This window comes from Pteropus alecto, unplaced genomic scaffold, assembly GCF_000325575.1.
Source record: "Pteropus alecto unplaced genomic scaffold, ASM32557v1 scaffold114, whole genome shotgun sequence".
Classification (NCBI taxonomy): Eukaryota; Metazoa; Chordata; class Mammalia; order Chiroptera; family Pteropodidae; genus Pteropus; species Pteropus alecto.
In genome coordinates, this window is record NW_006435793.1 from 2,594,668 (window position 1) to 2,612,833 (window position 18,166).

General features: G+C 48.0%; 1 protein-coding gene and 1 non-coding gene across 2 annotated transcripts in view; one reads left to right on the forward strand and one right to left on the reverse strand.

Annotated features, from left to right (window-relative positions):
• Positions 1–18,166, reverse strand: part of COL15A1 (collagen type XV alpha 1 chain) — a 97,072-nt gene that overhangs the window by 60,082 nt on the left and 18,824 nt on the right. The window contains exons 3-4 of the mRNA XM_006911589.3: positions 1,885–2,432; positions 642–716 (exon numbers count right to left, since the gene is read on the reverse strand). Of these exons, the coding sequence (XP_006911651.1) occupies positions 642–716; positions 1,885–2,432 (623 nt within the window). The remainder of the gene's footprint in view (positions 1–641; positions 717–1,884; positions 2,433–18,166) is intronic.
• On the forward strand, positions 15,766–15,884 carry LOC112479456. Its single transcript, XR_003046205.1, has one exon. It is a non-coding gene; the product is annotated as a 5S ribosomal RNA (ribosomal RNA).

The window sequence follows — 18,166 nt, forward strand, 5'->3', positions numbered from 1 at the left end:
CTCTACACTGTCACTGGATGTGGATGCATGTGTGAGTTGCTTGAGGATGGAGACAGTTCCCAATTTATCCTTTTATCTCCAGCATTTCCCCAGGTCTGTCACCTGGCAGGTGTTCAGTAAGCTCTGGAGGCAAGGAGGGAGGAAGGAGGAGAGGGAGGGAGGAGAAAAGGACCCATCTTTTTTCTCCTGCCCACCACCCCACTTCCATCTTAGGAACTGATTCATTTGCCAAGCATAAAAGTTAAATTTAGATTCGTTTTTATAGGAATTTACACCCAGGATGTCTTAAGAGTTTTAGCTTCGATTTTAGAATCCTGATACTGTTTCTTGACAGGAAGTCTGGAAACCAGGCCACTGATGGCCACAGCTGAGGAAGAACCTAACACCTTACAAGAAACACAACCCCCCGCCCTCCTCACACCAAAGAGATGACTGAAGTTCTTAAACATAATAAAATAAAGCCCAAAAGCCCAAAATAGAACTTGAGGGAGCACTTGCCAAGATGAGAGATTTTAGAGACTCCATGACGTTGGGGATGAAGAATTGCCTGGGCACCCAGCCTTTCTCTGGCCGACTGGCTGCCCGGGCTGCAGGGCCCGCTTCAGGGGCAGTCAGGCAGTCGGGGGGGATGGGGGACTCACCGAGGACTCTTCGGCTTCACATAGCTCCTCAGGAGTCCTGGGATCAGGGTGGATGGTGAGCTGCTGTATGGAGCCCTGGGAAAAAGCAGAGGGGTCAGAAGCCACTGCTTGCACATCTATAGCTCGGCCACCAGTGAAAACATGACTGTTTTTGTAATTAGAAGAACCAATGAAAGGACCAGTGTGAGAATGTGCTGCCTGTTGGCCCTGCCAAGTAAACCAAGCCACCTCTTGGTCCCCTCTCATTTAGGGGGGCACTCTGCTTGAGCCATTGTAATTTGAGTCCCAGTAGCTAGAGAGGCCCTCCAAGAGTATTGTGTTCAAAGCACAGACTTACACAGCAGGTTCCTCCCTGGTCCCTAGGTCCCCAGCTTGTCAGGGGCAGACCCTAAAATGCATGTTTCCCCTTTCCCAGAAAGTGTCCTTCCTCGGCAGCTGGAAGCTTCTCAGCTGGAAGGCCTCGTCCCCAGAAGAGCCGCCAGCCTCCCTGCCTCCACGCTCACCTCCTCTCCCCATTCCTGACAGCTCATTCTCCACGATGCCCCCAGAGCGAGTGTTTAACGATCGTTAATTGGAGTTTAACTTCTTATAACCCTCAGCCTTCCGCTGTACCACGCACAAACCCAAACTCCGCCCCTCAGTACTGTCGTGTATCGATAAGCATAAAGTTAAGTGCATGTGCTAACTAAATGAAAAACTACAATAACTTAGGGCTTTTCTTTAGACTGGCGTATTCATAAAAGCCCATTTTGACAGTAAAGTTAGTTTTTTTGATATTTTTTCAGAGCACATTGTCCAAAAGGAGAAAGAGAGACTCACTCAGGCATTCTAGCTTATTCCACCTGTGCAGATACTACTCACGTGCATATCCAAAGATAAAATCATCGAAAGGTACAACAAACCTTACTGTTCATATGATGCCTTAAAATGTACTAAGTGCTTTCACACAGGCTATCTCGCTTGGCTCTACAACCCCATGGCAGTGAGTTTTCTTCTCCTGACTTACAAATAAGAAAACACAGAAAGAATCAGAGAACCCAGGTACTATTTAAAACCATCAGGCTGCATTGAAAACTCGAGACTGGAATCTAGGTTTTGGGTTCCGGGCCTAGCGTTCTTCCCGCCATACATGCATGCCTCTTTGAGGACATAAGGGTGAAATAATAACGGAACAGTTGCTGGTGTTTGCTGTGTGGCGAGTCTGTGTCCGGCGGCCTCCCTGATCTGCAGGACTTGGACTCACAGTGAATCTCTCCAGCCCGGTGGCTCCGGCATTGCCCACGAAGATTCCCGCACTGGGCTCGAAAGCCAAGGCTTGAGAGGACCGCTGGAAGGGGATGTGGCCATGCTCCTCGCAGTCCATGATGAGGGTCACTTCCTCATCCTGGACGGTCACAGCAAAGCGGTTCCACCTGTGGGTCATCACAGGCACTGAGAAGGCAGCAGCTTCATGGGACACTCGGGAGCCGGGCTCCGTGTAGTAGAGGATGACCCGCTGGTGGCCGTCCTCCACGCCCGAGAGCCGCAGGCCCAGGTAGATGATCTTCTGTAAGGCGTCCGTGATGGCAAAGAGCACACCTCCTCGGGTGCTGCTGGGCTTTGCCGTGACACTGATGGCAAAGTCACGGAAGAAGGTGGGTGGGATGAGGGTCCTGGCCGGGCGGCCCACGTTGGCACCAGGCCCAAAGCTGTAGGCAGGGAAGCCACCATAGCCTGTGACGAAGGACACGGATGAGGGCAGCGGGACACCGACGAGCTCCGTGAGATCCAGATGGCCCTGGGAAGCCGAATCTGCAGGGAAACAGAGAGGCCATGCTTCACACATATGTTCTACTATGCTTTGAGGAAGAAAAGTCACAAATGAAATGAGAGCCCTCAGGACCTCATTGTACGTTTCTCCCCCCTTTTTAAAAAATTTATTTTTCAATTATAGTTGACATACTATATTTTATTGCTTTCAGGTGTACACATAGTGACTAGACTTTAACATACCTCACGAAGTGATCACCATGATAAGTCTGGTAACCATCTGACACTGTACATAGTTACTAGATTACTGACTATATTCCCTATGCTGTACTTTACGTCCTTGTGACTAATTCTGTAACTGTCAGTTTGTACATCTTAGTCCCACTGTATTCTCTTAATTATTGTATTTCAAATTTTTTTGACACCAACTTGCATTAAGAAATGCATTTACAAGCAAACCAATATGCATATTTAGCTAAATACATATCTGCAACATTGAAATAAGACATTATTTACTTTTAATACTCACCAGGCTCTCTAATAGTTTCCTTTCTATTTAATCATTCTTTTTCTCTTGTATTTTATTAAAAACATGCCGGAAACGACCTACAAAACTGATTTCATTACCCATTAATGGGTCATGACCTGCAGTTTAAAAAATATTTAACAATATTTCCTAGAATATTCCTAGAATACATAATGTTCTGCACCAACATGATTTTTTCCTCATTTCTTTCTGTAAAACAGGGTAGGTTTGTTTTGGTTTATTTTGAATGAGGTCTGCTGTTTAAGTGCCTCAGGGGGCGAGGAAAAAAGCGGGGACAAAATGAAGTGTTCCCAGACCTAGGGACGATTAAAATTTTTCGTAAATGTCATCATCATCATTGACAGTCCTTGAGCTCTCACCCTGCCAGGCTCTGCTCTGAACTCTTCACATTCGTCATTCCATCCTTATAACTCTATGAGGTTCAATACTATTATCCCCACTTTACTTTGGAGAAAGCTTAGAGAAGATAAGAAATTTGCCCAAGGTAAGTTCCATTCAGGGTTCTAAGCCAGGGCATTTGACCCTAGGAGCTCTTAACCACCACCCCCTGGGGAGAGAAATGATGGGGCTCCATTATGGTGGCCTGGAAAGGAAGCACTGGTCCATTCAACCATTGTCCCCTGGGAGAAGGCTGTGGCCTGACTTGCAGCCACTCCCAAGGTGATGCCCAAGGTACCAGCAGTGATAGGAAGGCAGGTCCCAGGGGGAAGTGGACAAGACCCTGGAAGGCAAGACCATGATATGCAGGGCCCTTTGGCCTTGAAAGTGAAGCCTGAACCTGAGGATTCAGCCTGTAGTGAATGAGGGTCAGAACTGAGCAAAGTCCTCCCTCAGAGACCCGGGGCAAAGCAGACTCATATGGTGACTACCTGGACTACAGCTGAAGACCAGAGGACCCTGAGAACAAGAGTGTCCTCGGAGGACTTGGTGGGTTGGTACCCAGAGAAGACTCGAACTACCTGAGGGCACCACAAGTAAAGCCCTCACCTGAAGAATCAGCCTGCTTTCCAGTTTAATAACTCGTCCCCTTTAACTGGATAACTGACCAGCTATGTGACATTGGGCGAGTCATTCTATCACTCCAAGGCTGTGTCTGCCTCTATGGTATGGACTCCGTGAGAAGGATTAAATGAGACCAGCCATGTAACCCCAGTAATTATGGTGGTAATGCAGTTAATGTTCACTGCTCTTTCTTTTTATTACATCTACTCAACGAGCCCGAGAGGTTGATAGGCGGGGTTATTGCCCACATTGTGCTGATGTGGAAGTGGAGACCAAGATGAGATCCTAGACACCTCATCTCTGTGCCCCTGAACTCCCCACAAGGAGTAATAATGACCAGGTTTTTCATGCGGGAATTTCTGCTGTTACCTCATTTTACAGATGAAGAACTAAGGCTTAGGAAGATAGAGTGACTAGCCTGTGGTTACATAGATAGTAAGTGGCAGGATGTTTTTGAGCCACCTCAGGTGGGTTCACTGCCTCGGTCTCATGAGATGGGAGCTCTCTCCCAAGGGTGGAGCTTGATCTGGTTTGCCTGCTGTGCTGATGTCCCTTCACCAGCAAGAGGATACAGTCGAAACTCTGGTCAGTCCAAGAATTCAAACATCCCTGGAGGATGCGAGAGAGACGCCCTGACTCCTGTGCCCCACCCCAGAGCACCCACAGAGAAGGATGCCCAAAGTCAGCAGCTAGCCTGTGTGTGTGTGCACAAGTCACAAATTATTATGAAATATTTAGGACATGCAAAAATGCATAAATAATAATACGTGACACATCAAATGGTTAAAATGATAAATTTCATGTATTTGTATTTTACCATAATTTTTTTCAAAGAGTAATTAAATGGGTTAAATGTGATAATATGAGGTGCTGGCACATGGCAAATGCTCAATAAATTGGTGGGTATTATTAACAGCACCATCACCATCATCATCACCATCATCATCATCATCATCTTAGACTTTCAAGTTCAGAAAGAAATCTCAGAGGCCACCTGATATGACTTCTACCTGAGCAGTGTTAACCTGGCGCTGTCCAGTATAATAGCCATTAGCCAAGTGTGGCTATTGAACACTTGAAAATATGGATTGTCCCAAATGAGATGTGCCGTAAGTGTAATAGCACCATCATCATCATCATCATCATCGTCATCATCTTAGACTTTCAAGTTCAGAAAGAAATCTCAGAGGCCACCTGATATGACTTCTACCTGAGCAGTGTTAACCTGGCGCTGTCCAGTATAATAGCCATTAGCCAAGTGTGGCTATTGAACACTTGAAAATATGGATTGTCCCAAATGAGATGTGCCGTAAGTGTAAAATACAAAGTGGATTTTGAAGACTTAGTTTGAAAAAAGGAATGTAATATATTTTATTAATAATGTTTACACAGATTATACACTGAAATAATTTGGAGGGAATACTGAGTTAAATATATTAATCTTTTAAAGATTAATATGAGGAACAGGCAGACACTCAGGGGCTGTGGTGTTTATCGGTCTTATACATGTCTTTGTATGTTTACGAGATGAGTATGTTCTTTTAACAGAATGTGGAACCGCTGTGTCTGTCTCTGAACTTTATGTAAGTGTTACATGCTACCTGTATTCTTCTGGCACTTTTCCCCCACACTCAACACTGTATTTTTGAAATTTATCTTTGTTAACTCTGGGTCTTGTATTTCCATGAGCATGTGGCTCTGGGTCTTATGTTTCCATGCCAGTACTCTATGGTATAAACAAGCCATAATGGATTGATTCACTTTGCTGTTGATGGAAAATGCGGTTTCCATCACCATTACTAACACTACTGCTATGGACTATCTGATACACATCTCCTCATGCTTATCTGTGTAGGTAATTCTACCAGCTGGGGGTAGAATTATTGGATGATATGGGGATGTATACCCGCAACTTCACTAAATGTTGCTAAAGTGTTCTCTGAAGAAACTGTGCCATTTATTATGGAGACATCACTGACATATAAAATTGTGTATGTTTAAGGTGTGCATTGTGTTGATTCGAGACATTTATATATTGCAATATGATTTCCACCTTAGCTTTAGCTAACACTTCCATCACATCACATAATTATCATTTCTTCTTTGTGATGAGAACATTTAAGATGCAACTGTGCCATTAGACATGCCCACCAGCAGCACCTTCTTGCCAACATTTAGGGAAGGCAGAGAGATGTGATTTAGGAGAGGTCCATGGGACTTTTCAACTATAGAGATAATGTTTATTTCTTATTCCCTACTCCCCAACATGCCCCGACACAGTCCTCCTAGTGTCTCATGCTGTCACAGGTCCTCCCTCCCCTATCTTGAATGCTCACCCCTCTGCCATCCACCCCACCCACCAGTTATTTTGCCAGAATAACACCTTTTCACCAAGACTCACCCTGGCCTCATCTCCCCTGCAATCCCTCATTTCACCTCCTACACCCGTATCCTCTTCCTCCCCCTTCCTGAGGCTATATTAGATGTCCCCTCAATACACATGGGGTCTTCCTTCCTAGCCCCCAGTACACTGCATTTCACTCTTGGGTGATGTGTCTCTCTTCTCGTTGCCCCATGAGGACAAAGACCACACCATTCATCTTTGTGTTCCCAGCACCCAGCCCAGTGCTGGTGAATGATTAAATGAAATCCAACCCTCTCATTTCACAGAAGGCGAAGCTAAGGTGAAAAGATGGAAGGGGTTGCTGGCTATGAATTTGGATCTGATTCCCAGTCTAGTGCTTTTTCTCAACAGTCTGCAACATGCATTAAAACAGAAATTAATTTTAAGCACGACAAACCGTGAAGGCGTAAATAAAATGATTGTTGAATCCGGTTAAATTTAACTACACAGAAATTTTTAAAGTTCTGCATAGCAAAACAAAAATCTCCATAGTGTCAAATAAAATCCCAAAACTGGACAAAAATATTTGTTACATATATTATAGACCGCAAACTAATTACCCAGATACATGAAGCAAATGAATAAGCAGGAGGGCAACAAACCAAGAGAAAAATGGGCAAAGAAAACAAGAAATTCTTTCCACAGTAAAAGAAATAAAAATGCTCTTAAACACAGGAAAACACAGTCAACCTCACTCAGAATGAAATACAAGACCACAAAGAGACATCATTTTCCTTATCAGCTTGGTAAAGATCAGAATATTGGATAATATGCTATGTTGGCATGCGTTTAAGGAAACAGGTCATCTCATGCATTACTGCAGGGAGCATAAATTAGTGTAACATCTGTGGAAGCCGCTTTGACAATATTTATCCAAATTACAAGTGCTCATGTACTCTTCCATCCAGTAATTACACATCAATAAATTTTTTTAACAGATAAAGTTACATATGTGAAATGTAAAGCATGTTCAAGAATATTCATTGCGGTATTGTTTAAAATGTATCAAATCGTCCACCTTTGGGAATCGTTAAATAATACATTTTCAATTCATCCATACAATAAATTGCAATGCAGCCTTTAAAAAGGTGTGATTCCTTAGGTATTAATATAAAACGATCCACAAGCTGTATTAGGTAAAAACAAACAGACTCCCCTCCCGCCAAAAATCAAGGTGCCAAATAGAATCGCTATCAGTTGGAAATACATATATTCATACATATTAAATATATAAATATATACAATATATTTTAAAATACAGGTTGGAATATCTCTAGAAGGATACACGAGAAACTGGGAGCAGAGATTGTCTGCAGGGATGGGAGCCGGTGGCTGAGGACGACAGGAATCTTTCTTTTCACAGAATACTCACTCTTTTCTACTTTTTGAATTTTACACCAAGTCTGTGATGTGAAAAATAAAGACACTGACATATTTTGAAGACATTCATTCCTTCCGCCCCCCTTTACACATTAACAAAACCTTTTCTTCTTGCTTTTCCTCTCCCAGATATAGCCCAACTTTGTATAGAAAAAAGAGGGAGAAAAAAAGAGTGAAAAGAAATAGAAATAAAAGCAAACACCCCATTGAGATTTCTTTTCTCCTCTCCGCAGTTTAAAGATAAAAACAAAACAAAACCACGAGCACCCTGCTGAGAGCCCTGCTTTCTTCATCCTTTGTCTAATCCAGTGAAAAGCTTTTCCTCCAGTTCCTCTCCCTCCTACAAAGAGCCTGAGGGGCAGCCCCTTTCTGATGGAATGCTTCAGCTTTGCAAGAACGTGTGTTTCCTCGGGGAGTAAATGAGCCAGAGCCTCTCATCCAGCGGTTTGTTTCCAAGTGGTGTCCTGGGGGCTCCAGGGACAGGTGGAGGTTCAGGGGACCCGAGGGCAGAGGCTAAAAGGTTCCCGCCCAGATGCCTGCATAAATAGTACAGCCCAGGCTTCCAGGGGCGATTCTGGGAATTCTTAGTCCCAGATGGATTCTGTTTAAAAAAAAAAAATCACAAATCTTCCTAACCTCCCATTTAACAGACAGGGAGATGGAGAGTACCATGACCAGGAGATACAACCAGGAAGCAGCAGATGGAGCAGTGAAGCAAGGATGGACAGAGGGTAGATACAATTCCGCTTTGGGGTATCTTGGACTCACAGGTCTCCAGAGCTGATGCCCCTTCCCACAATCCCTGCCGCCCAGGGCTCAGACATGCAAGAGAGGACAAGTGTGCAGGCACCAGTTAAACGGTCTTGTTTCCACTGGGTTGGCCACAGAGGGAGCTAAGCCACAAATCTAGAGGAAGCCCAAGTCAGCCCAGCCCTGCTCTCAGCAGCCCCCACCTCCCTCCACACACATTGTCCCATGGTGTGGTGTGATGTGGCAGGGAGCGACCCCTGGCCTGGAGTGACCCATGTTCAGGGCTGCGCCTGGGCCTGTTGGCTCATTTCCCCTTGGCCTTTGGCAGGAGGGCCACCTGCTCAGGCAGTCACCAGGGAGGGGAGAGAAGCCAAAGAGCCAAGACAAACAGGCCCAGCAATTTGGTCCATAGGCTTGTCCTGGGATGGCTCCGTGCTGCGGGGGAAGTGGGGAGTGGAGATCACAGCTGGTGGGAAAACATCCCACGACCCTGAAAGGTCAGCCTGAAGGGGCATGCTGATAGGGGGCTGATTACTGAACTCTCTGGCCTCAGGAACCTTGGGGCCCTTCATGCGAGGGTGCCATACTTCTCCACATATAATAATACCTCACTCATAGGACACTGTAACTTGAGTAAAATAATGTTCCTAAAATGCTTAGCACACAGGAAGTGCCAGGTGCAGAGACTAAGGTTAGTGAGGTCATGCTCAAGGTCTCACATCCAACAAGGACCTCACTACATGCTCATCCATCACCTGGAGATCCAGGCTCCCTGCCTCCTCCACGATGCTGAGTCCATGGGCCCAGGAGCCCGCTCCGCCCCCCGCCCCAGGTATGCACACAGCCATAAAGCAACAAGATGGCCCAGGCAGGGAGACAGGGTTCTTGAGTGGCGTCCCAGGTCTGCCGCTGCTCTTGGGCAAGCTGCTCTCCGTCCCTGACCTCAGTTTCCCCATCTGTGCCTCAGGAAGTTAGACAAGATGGACTCTCAGAGTCATATCCACTCTTACATATTCTATGTATCTTCACTGCCTTCAAAATACCTCCTGGGTCTGACTCTGACTTCAGTCTCAATCTTTCATTTCATAAATGCAAAGGGATAGCTTCATTTACAATGGGGGCTCTTCCACTCACTTTTTCAATTCATGAATTTGATAACATTTATAAAGCCTCCGTATCGTGTCTCGTGTGGTGCTGGGATATGGAGTTGATCCTAGAATGCAGATTCTGAGGAAACTCACGATCCATATGTCTCAGTTAGTAGTCATCCATTCAAGGCCATTCAGTGGCTCCCTAGTACCTTTAGGATAAAGTCAAAACTCGAGACACCCTTTGCTTCATCTTTGCCTCCCCTGTCTCTGTCTTTGCTCATGCTGTTCCTTCCATTGGTAACACCCTTCCCCATCTTCTCAAGGCTGAATCTTCTTAGGCTCACTAAGCTGTACCCCAAGACACTGGAGCTGCCCCCATTACACACAGAGCCACAGGCATCACCCTCTCCTCCAAGCACCCACATCAGGGTTTGGCACAGAGCAGGCACTCAGCAATGCGGCCTCAGGAAAAGGGACAGACAGATGTCATGGGCCTCACTGCCCTCAGGTCTTTGTTTCGGGCTCCAGAGCAAATCTCTGGGGTGGAGCCTCCAGAGGGCTCAGGGAGAAGAATCAGACTGCTTTATGGATGGAACCGGCAGAGGAAAATCTGAGCAGTCACCACAGGGTGCAGCTTTCCTCCCAGGAGTCCAAAGCCAGTTTCCAGGCTTTAGAAACTGGGGCAGAATCCTAGCAATAAAAAACAAACAGGGCAGGGTTCAGGTTTTCCTTTCACAGAGATGACCTGGCCAGAGGAGACGGGAACCTTTCCCTCTTTTCTTCCTCTCAGCCACAGACTCCAGGACATCTGGCGCCTCCCCTCCCCAGTGAGGCCTCAGTTTTAACTTCTGCGTAATGGGCTGGTTCAATCCCTTTCATCTGTGGGGTCCTGAGGAGTGCCCGCGGCTAGCCTGGGCTTTGAAAACTTGCCTCAATCAAGAACTCTATCTGGCTTTGCAAAGCTCCATCTCACAGATGACATCTGGGACGCGAGCCCACTACTTGTGCTTCTTAGAATTTTAGGCCCCTAAAAAGCTCTGAGTCAACCTGGGCTGCAGACAAGCCAGAAAGAGACAGAAAGTGGGAGGCTGAGGACACCCCAGGATCGTGCGCGACAGCGGCTCCTGGTGGCCACACAGACAACTGCGCCTCCACGAAACCCAAGGAAGGCTTCCCACGTTACAGCTGTGAGGGACCCTTGCACTGGAGGAAACTGGGAGAACGGGATTCCACCAACAGAATCAGAGTGAGAGGTCTGAAAGAGATCCAAGAGAGCAGCTCTGATGTCACCCAGGGAGCTGTGGCCCGGCCAGTACTACAACCCAAATGCCTACGTCCCATCCTCTGTCCTTTTCCTACACCAGCTGCCTGGGCAAACAGAAGGTGCCCTCCCCACATCTCTCATTTCCACCCATGGCTGTGAAGACCCACAGAACACTTGAGTCAGCTTTAATAGGAACATCTTGACTCCTTCAAACCGGCCGGGGTCAGGGCCCGGGAGATCTGGAAGACCTCATGTCACTATAGCCAGGGGTTGCAGCCAGCAGCAGGCCATGGGCATACAGGTAGAGTGAGGGTGACTTCCCTGGGGACCTCAGCAGGGCCTATCTGGTCTGAATTTCCCTGCACTCAGCCCCTGAGAGAGAGGAGGTCCCCAATACCTTAGCTGCCCACAGCATGAGCTAGGGAGGCTCGGACAATGCAGGCGTCCCTGCCCCTTGCTCCTTCTCAGGCCATTCTGCCTGGGAGGGGGACATTCTCTCATCTTCTCAGGAGTGTTCTTTCGCTTCCCTTTGGATGCCCCTACAGGGAGGTGGCCCCTGAGACTCTGGGTGTACCCAAATCAGACCTCCTAGCCTGTGTCTTCCCTTCCTCTCACCTCCCTGGAAAGACAAGAAGCTGGGAGTTCAGCAAGCCACAGATCTGTGCACAAAGAGTGCAGCTCACCATCTGGAGAAGGAGTTTCCTCCGCCATATACCCAACAAAAAGCCATCTGGTTTCTGCTTACACGTTTCCACTGTTATGAGTTCACTCCCCTGACAGCAACCCTGACCACTGCTGGACGAGTCTGTGTTTGGAGCACTTTCTCTTGGTGAACTCAGGAACATCTCCCCCGGCTCCCACCCACCTGGCTTTGCCCTCTGGGACCGTACACAAGTTGGCTTCAATTTCTACATCATGGCCTCTCAGATATTGCATGCGGTGGTGGAAAAGGCCAGCCTGGGAGGCCGACTCTGTCACCAGCTCAGTGTATGATCTTGAGCGGTGCCTTGTCCTCTCTAAGTCTGAGGTTCCTCATCTGCGAAACGAGGGGCTTGGACTAGACGGTTTCCAAAGGCCCTTGCCAGGTCGAGAGCCTCCAATTCCGCATCATCCTCATCTCCCGTCTGTTTTCCAGTTTCTCTAACCACAGTTAACTGTCAGATCCTTCAGCCCACAGCCTTCAGGCATGGAAGAAATGACTCCAGCAGGGCCCAGGACAAAGCCAACCCTCCCCACAGACTTCCGCGTCTTTGGACAGCACAGCCTGGCCAGAGAAGGGGAGCGCTGTGCCCAGGAAAATGTCTCAGCTCTGCCTGGGAGGAAACATGGCCCCACCCAGGCTGGAGTCCCCAGAAGCTCCGGGCTCTACCTGACTCCCCTCCTGAGGAAAGTGAACACGACAGAATTCGTGCTGCACGAGATCTGTCTGTACCCAGTGAAGATGGAAGAGGTTCTTAGAAAAACCTACCACCAAGGCATTTCTTAGAAAAAGAACTGTTTCCCTGCCAGGGAAAAAAATCCTGGATCAACTTAGAAGGGAGACCTGGACTTTCCAACAATGAAAGACCTCATTTTTCTGAACTACAGAAGAGCATTTTTCTACATGTAAACTTAGACCGCCTCCTTCCCTTTTCCGGTTTTCATATATAGCATAGGAATTTTCCTGCTCAATGAACTTACTGTGTGAGCTCCCCTCCCTCTTTCTCTCCCTCTCTCACTCTCTTGCTCTCTGAAACCTCTGGCTTAACTGAGAAAAGGATGGTTTCGAAGGGAGCCAGAGGTGGGCAGAGACTGGCAAGGTGTGAGCCCTGCAGCTTGGCTGCCCAGCCCAGCAGCTGGAAGGAGCTGTGCCCAGCTGAGAGCCCCGGCAGGAAGGCGACCATGCGGTACTCTCTCTGGTTTTCAAAGCATCTTTTCACCTGTTCCCTCCACCAGGATGAAGGCAAGGCTGGGATTACCCTATCATTTGGCAGGGGAGAGAATCAAGACCCAGAGAGGGGAAATAACTCACTTGAGGCCCCAGTGCAGGAGCCAGCACTGAAGACTCCATGCTAAGACTCAAAGCTGGGCTCTGCCTGTTACAGACCACGGCCTCCTGGGCTCCCCTCGTGACCTGGGAGGGAAAATGTTGCACACCTCTGCGTCCCCATAGTGCCTGTCCATCCCTCCACCCAAGCACACTCATTTCTGCATTCTGGTGGTCAGTTCCCTTCCTTCTCTGATATGATTGGACATGAGCTCCTGGGCATGGACCCTGTGGACTCATCTTAGTCCCCAGTGCCAGCACAGAGGCTGGCAAGGGTGACCCACGAATGAATGACAGGAAATAATAGCATCGGTGGCTAAGATCTACTGTGAGCTTGCTGCATGACACACACTGTTCAAAGAGCTTTCCACCAGTCATTTCATCTTTACTCCTGATTCTCTATGAGGCAGATAATATTATTATCCCCATTTTACAGGTTAGAAAACTGAGGCTTGGAGAAGTTAATTATTGCTCCAAGGCCATGAGGATAATAAGCTATTAGAGTCAGGATTCAAATCAGAATAGGTGGTATAGCATAGTGCACAGGTTCCAGACCTGGCCACACACCACAGTCACCCAGGGAGATTTTTAAAAAGACAGAAGTCTGCTCCTCCCAATGACAAGAGTCTTCGAGGGTCTGGCCTGGGTGAGTCTGATGCGCTCTCCCGCTTGGCAGCCATAGGTAAGAGTTAACCTCCTAGGCTTTGGTGTCAGACAGAACTGAGCTTGAGTCCTAGGTCTGCCACTAACTGGTGTGTGACCTTAGGCAAGTTGTTTCACTTCCCTGAGCGCTAGACTAATCTGGGATAGCCATAGAGCCTGGTTTATAGCGTCACCGTGAGAACGGACAACACATAGAGGGCTGCGCTTCGCCTAGGGCCTGGCACGTCGCGAGCACTCAGGACCCAGGGTAAGTCCGAGCTAATGTGACTGGGGCTGACTCTGGGCCGGGCACTCTCACACTCCCGTCAGTTCTCCTCACAGCCACCTTCCAGCTCGTAGCCTTTAAAGAACTAATAGTATCATCGGATAAGGAGGCCCGGCAACTAAGAACTGGGGAGATTAGCCTGGAAAACTGTGATATGAGTCACTCACTCTGAGACCCAGGCCTGCTCACCACCACCCCCTACACATACACACATTAACCTCTTGGACTAGGCAGAAATCGGCTCTTGTGCGAGACCCATATATACAAGCCACAGGAGGATCTCAGTGGGTCTTGCTGTCTTGCTGCAGTGAGGGCCTTCAAACCCCTCCTTTGCCTCCTTCCCCAAACCCGTTTTGGGAACCTGGGTACAGAGTCACCCCGGGGACTGCGCGCAACAGGAGGCATGGGAAGGCCCGCAGGTATGGGCGGGCGCGGGCGGCCATGGGCATCTGGGAAGAGCTTTGTAGTCAACCACTCTCAGACCTCCCTTTTCCATCTGGGGAACAAGGACTCTTTGAGTGTGATAAGGGTCTTGAATCCTGAAGATGACATCAGCTGGAATGAGTCATCACCCCGGCAGGCAGCTCTGGAGGACACGGCCAGACTCTTCAAGGGAAAGACTCAGAAAACAGGCCTGGAGGAGAAGGAGCCTGTCCGGGGCATTTGAGAGGCACTGGATGGGAACATGAAGAGACCTGCTGGAAGAGGGCACCCCACAGCCCGTGCCTCCTGAAAACTGCCAGGCTCAGCACTGAAAGGGGACACAGAACCAATGGCTGGCAGGGCAGGCAGGGTCACTGTAGACAGCTGGACCAGAGGGTTTCAGACTACAGGGCCAGGGCGGGGGAGCAGGGGAGAGTGAGGGAGGAGCAGAGAGGGGGCCACTGGCAGGAGGGGAGGCTAAGGAGAAGGCCTGCCCCTGGCCCCCTAACACGCACACGTGTGCAGTCACACGTACACTCACGCACACACATCCACAGATTCACACTTTTAAGAACACATTCATACACATACTCTCGCCTATTCACAACGCACCCATGAACACACTCACACACACACTGATACAGTCACACCCACATTCACACACTCACACATATACACACACAGACACACGAATTCACTTACACTCATCCTACATTCACGCACACTGACACCTTCACACACTCACGCACCTATTCGTACACTCACACTCACTCATTCATTCATGGAAGCTTTCGCACACTCTCCCACCCACCTACCCTCATACACACTCTCACACCGAAGCCACTCAGACTGAATTTGTTTAGTATATTAGGTTCTGATTACAGGCTCATGTGAAGAAAGGGTTCTGTGGTTAAAAACAAACCAACAAAAACGTACCCACTGACACGTTTCCATGTAATCGATGCTGAAGTCGGGGTATTAGAGGGGAGGATATTTGCCCAGGGGCCCACAGAGTCTGCAGCTTTCTTCTCTAGCAATCTCTTTAAAGAGCTAGAGAACTTTGATTGCGCTTTCTACACACGGTTTTAGTCCCTTTGATGTGAGTACATTCTCTGTATTTTCCTTCTTGTCAGTAAAACCTCAGAATTTCAGATTTGGGTCATGTCTTCACGAAGCGTTGAACCCAACTGACTCATTTTCTTGGAAGCAATGCTAGAAATGGCTGATGGATAAATATGAGCTGCTGACCTGTCCAGGTGATACCTGGTGCTTGGCACAGAGCTCGGCACGGACAGGTGCCCAGTGAATGTTAGTTTTATGAATGTACGAGGGAACACATAACGATAGTCCCTGGGTTTTGAGCTCTTACTATGTCCTGGGCACCAATGTCCTTCATCTGCAGCGTAGTGGTTCTCAACCCCGACGGCACAGAATCCTGAGGGGATTTTTAAAACTACGAACGTGTCTACGGCCGTGCCACCCTGAACAAGCCCGATCCAGTAGTGGTTCTCAACCCCGACGGCACAGAATCACTGAGGGGATTTTTAAAACTACGAACGCGTCTACGGCCATGCCACCCTGAACAAGCCCGATCCCATCTGATCTCGGAAGCTAAGCAGGGTCGGGCCTGGTTAGTACTTGGATGGGAGACCACCTAGGAAGACCAGGTGCTGTAGGCGTAAAAAATAAAAAAATAAGGGATTGTAAGCTGACAAGTTCCTTGCAATCTGTGAGGTCAACCAAGGGTTGCCTCGCCTAAAAAAATAAAAAACAAATAAAATAAAATTATGAACACCCTGGCCCACCCTGAGAGATGCTGATTCAGCGGGTCCAGGTGTGGCCTGGGCAAGGCAAGTCTGCACCGCTCCCCAGGTCCAGGTAATACTAAATCACCACCCCAAGTTCTCCGCAACAACCCCACTCTTACTGTTCCCCATCCACAGATGAGGGAACAGAGGCACAGAGAAGTTAAATAACTTGCTCAACAGCACACAGCTATTGAGTCCCAGAACTGGTGATTTAAACCCTCGTTTCTCCGATGTCAAGAGTTGAGTCTCCCTCTGTTCCTCTCCAGGAACGTCACTTCAACCCACAGTTGATCTACTCCATGAAGCACACCCTGATTATCCCAAGCCTTTGGCGACCTTGAGCCTGTCTGCCTCTCTGTTCCCACTGCCCGGACTGCCCCTCCCCATCGCACTTAGAGTCAACATTCAGCACCTCCCTACAGCTATCAGGAGCACGGCTCTGCTGCCAGCGAGAGATAGTCCCCTCATGGGCTTCATCTTCTGAGAAGGTCTGGTAGGGCTGGAGGCTCTGGTCTGGACGGCCACTGGGCAGCCACTGCTCTCATCTTGGCTGACCTGACAAATTTACAGAGCTGGAAAAAGGATTTCCAAGCAGCATGGTGCTGGGGAGAAAGACTCAGCCAGATCTGGTTTCAAATCCCAGCTTGGTGTTTAAAAACTGTGCAACTTTGGACAAGACACTTTACCTCTCTGAACCTCAGTTTCTACAACTGTAACATAGAAATAATGCCACCTACTTCAGAAGAGTTTTGAGAATGACCTGAGATAGTAGATACAAAATACCCAGCAGAGGGCCTAGCAAGAGCATACATTTAACAAAGCAGTGATTGCGGCTATTGTGATTACTATCAGAGACAGAAGCCTTCTTTCCTCTCCCTTGAACTACTGTCTGTGATTGCCATAAAAGGTAGCTTTGGACAATTGTCCCTCTCAGTCTCAGTTTTCTTACCTGCAAAACGGGTGATACAACCTAATTCACACAGTGAGGGTCAAATGTGGTTTTGAACGTGAAAATGGTTTGTCAAGCGTAGCCCGCTCAGGTGTAAGAAACAATTAACATAAACCTAAGGCTCCAAACAGGTGTCTGGGAGCTGTTTTTCTCAGATTAGTGAAATTCGAACATGCTGAAATTCTAGAATGTGGCCAGTGTAACCTCAAGCAGAATTTCCTGACTTGGCCTGAGAATGGCCAGAGTAAATGGGGCTGACTGGGAGAGGCTGGAATCTGGAGCTTGGTTTAGCGCCTCACTCCACCTCCCCTACCCCAAGGCAGGAAGCCAGGGACAGGCCTAACTGCAGCTGCGAGAAGAAACAACAACTAAGCAATAATAACAATGGTCTGTGTTGACTACAGTGGGTTAAATGATGGCCCCCCCAACAGATACGTCTGTGTCCTAATACCTGATACCTATTCATGTGACTCTATTTGGAAGAAGGGTCTTTTGCGGGTATAATTAAATTAAGGACCTTGTGATGAAGAGATCATCCTGGATTAGCCAGGTGGATCTTAAATCTAATGACAAGTATCCTTAAAGGAGACACACAGGGGAGATTTGACAGATGAGGAGGAGACACTGTGACCACAGAGGCAGAGACCGGAGTGATGTGGTCAGGAGTCAAGGCATGCTGACAGCCCCAGCAGCTGGAAGAGGCAAAGAAAGACTCCCCTAGAGCCTGCCAACACCTTGACTTTGGATTTCTGAACTCCAGAATTTTACAAGAATAAGTTTCTGTTGTTTTAAGCTGCCAGTTTGTGGCAATTTGTTACAGCAGCCAAAACTCTAATATATTCACTGAATGCTTACTGTATGCCAAGTATGACCTGTATTGGGTCATTTAATACAATTACCCAGTGAAGAAGGTATTATTATTGTCTCTATTTTATAGATGAGGAGATTGAACTGCAGAGAGATTAGGTCACACAGCTAGTAAGTGGCAGAGACAAGATTTGGACCCAGAGGGCCTGGGTTCAACCTCCATAATCCATCTGCTTAACCAGGACACCAATGGTCCTCAAAGTATGATTCCTGGGCCAGCAACATCAGCACTACCTGGGAAGTTATCAGAGATACACATTCACAGGCTCTCCTCCAAACCTACTGTGCAGCAAGGCCTAGCATCCTGTGCTTTAACTAGCCTTCCAGGTGACGATGC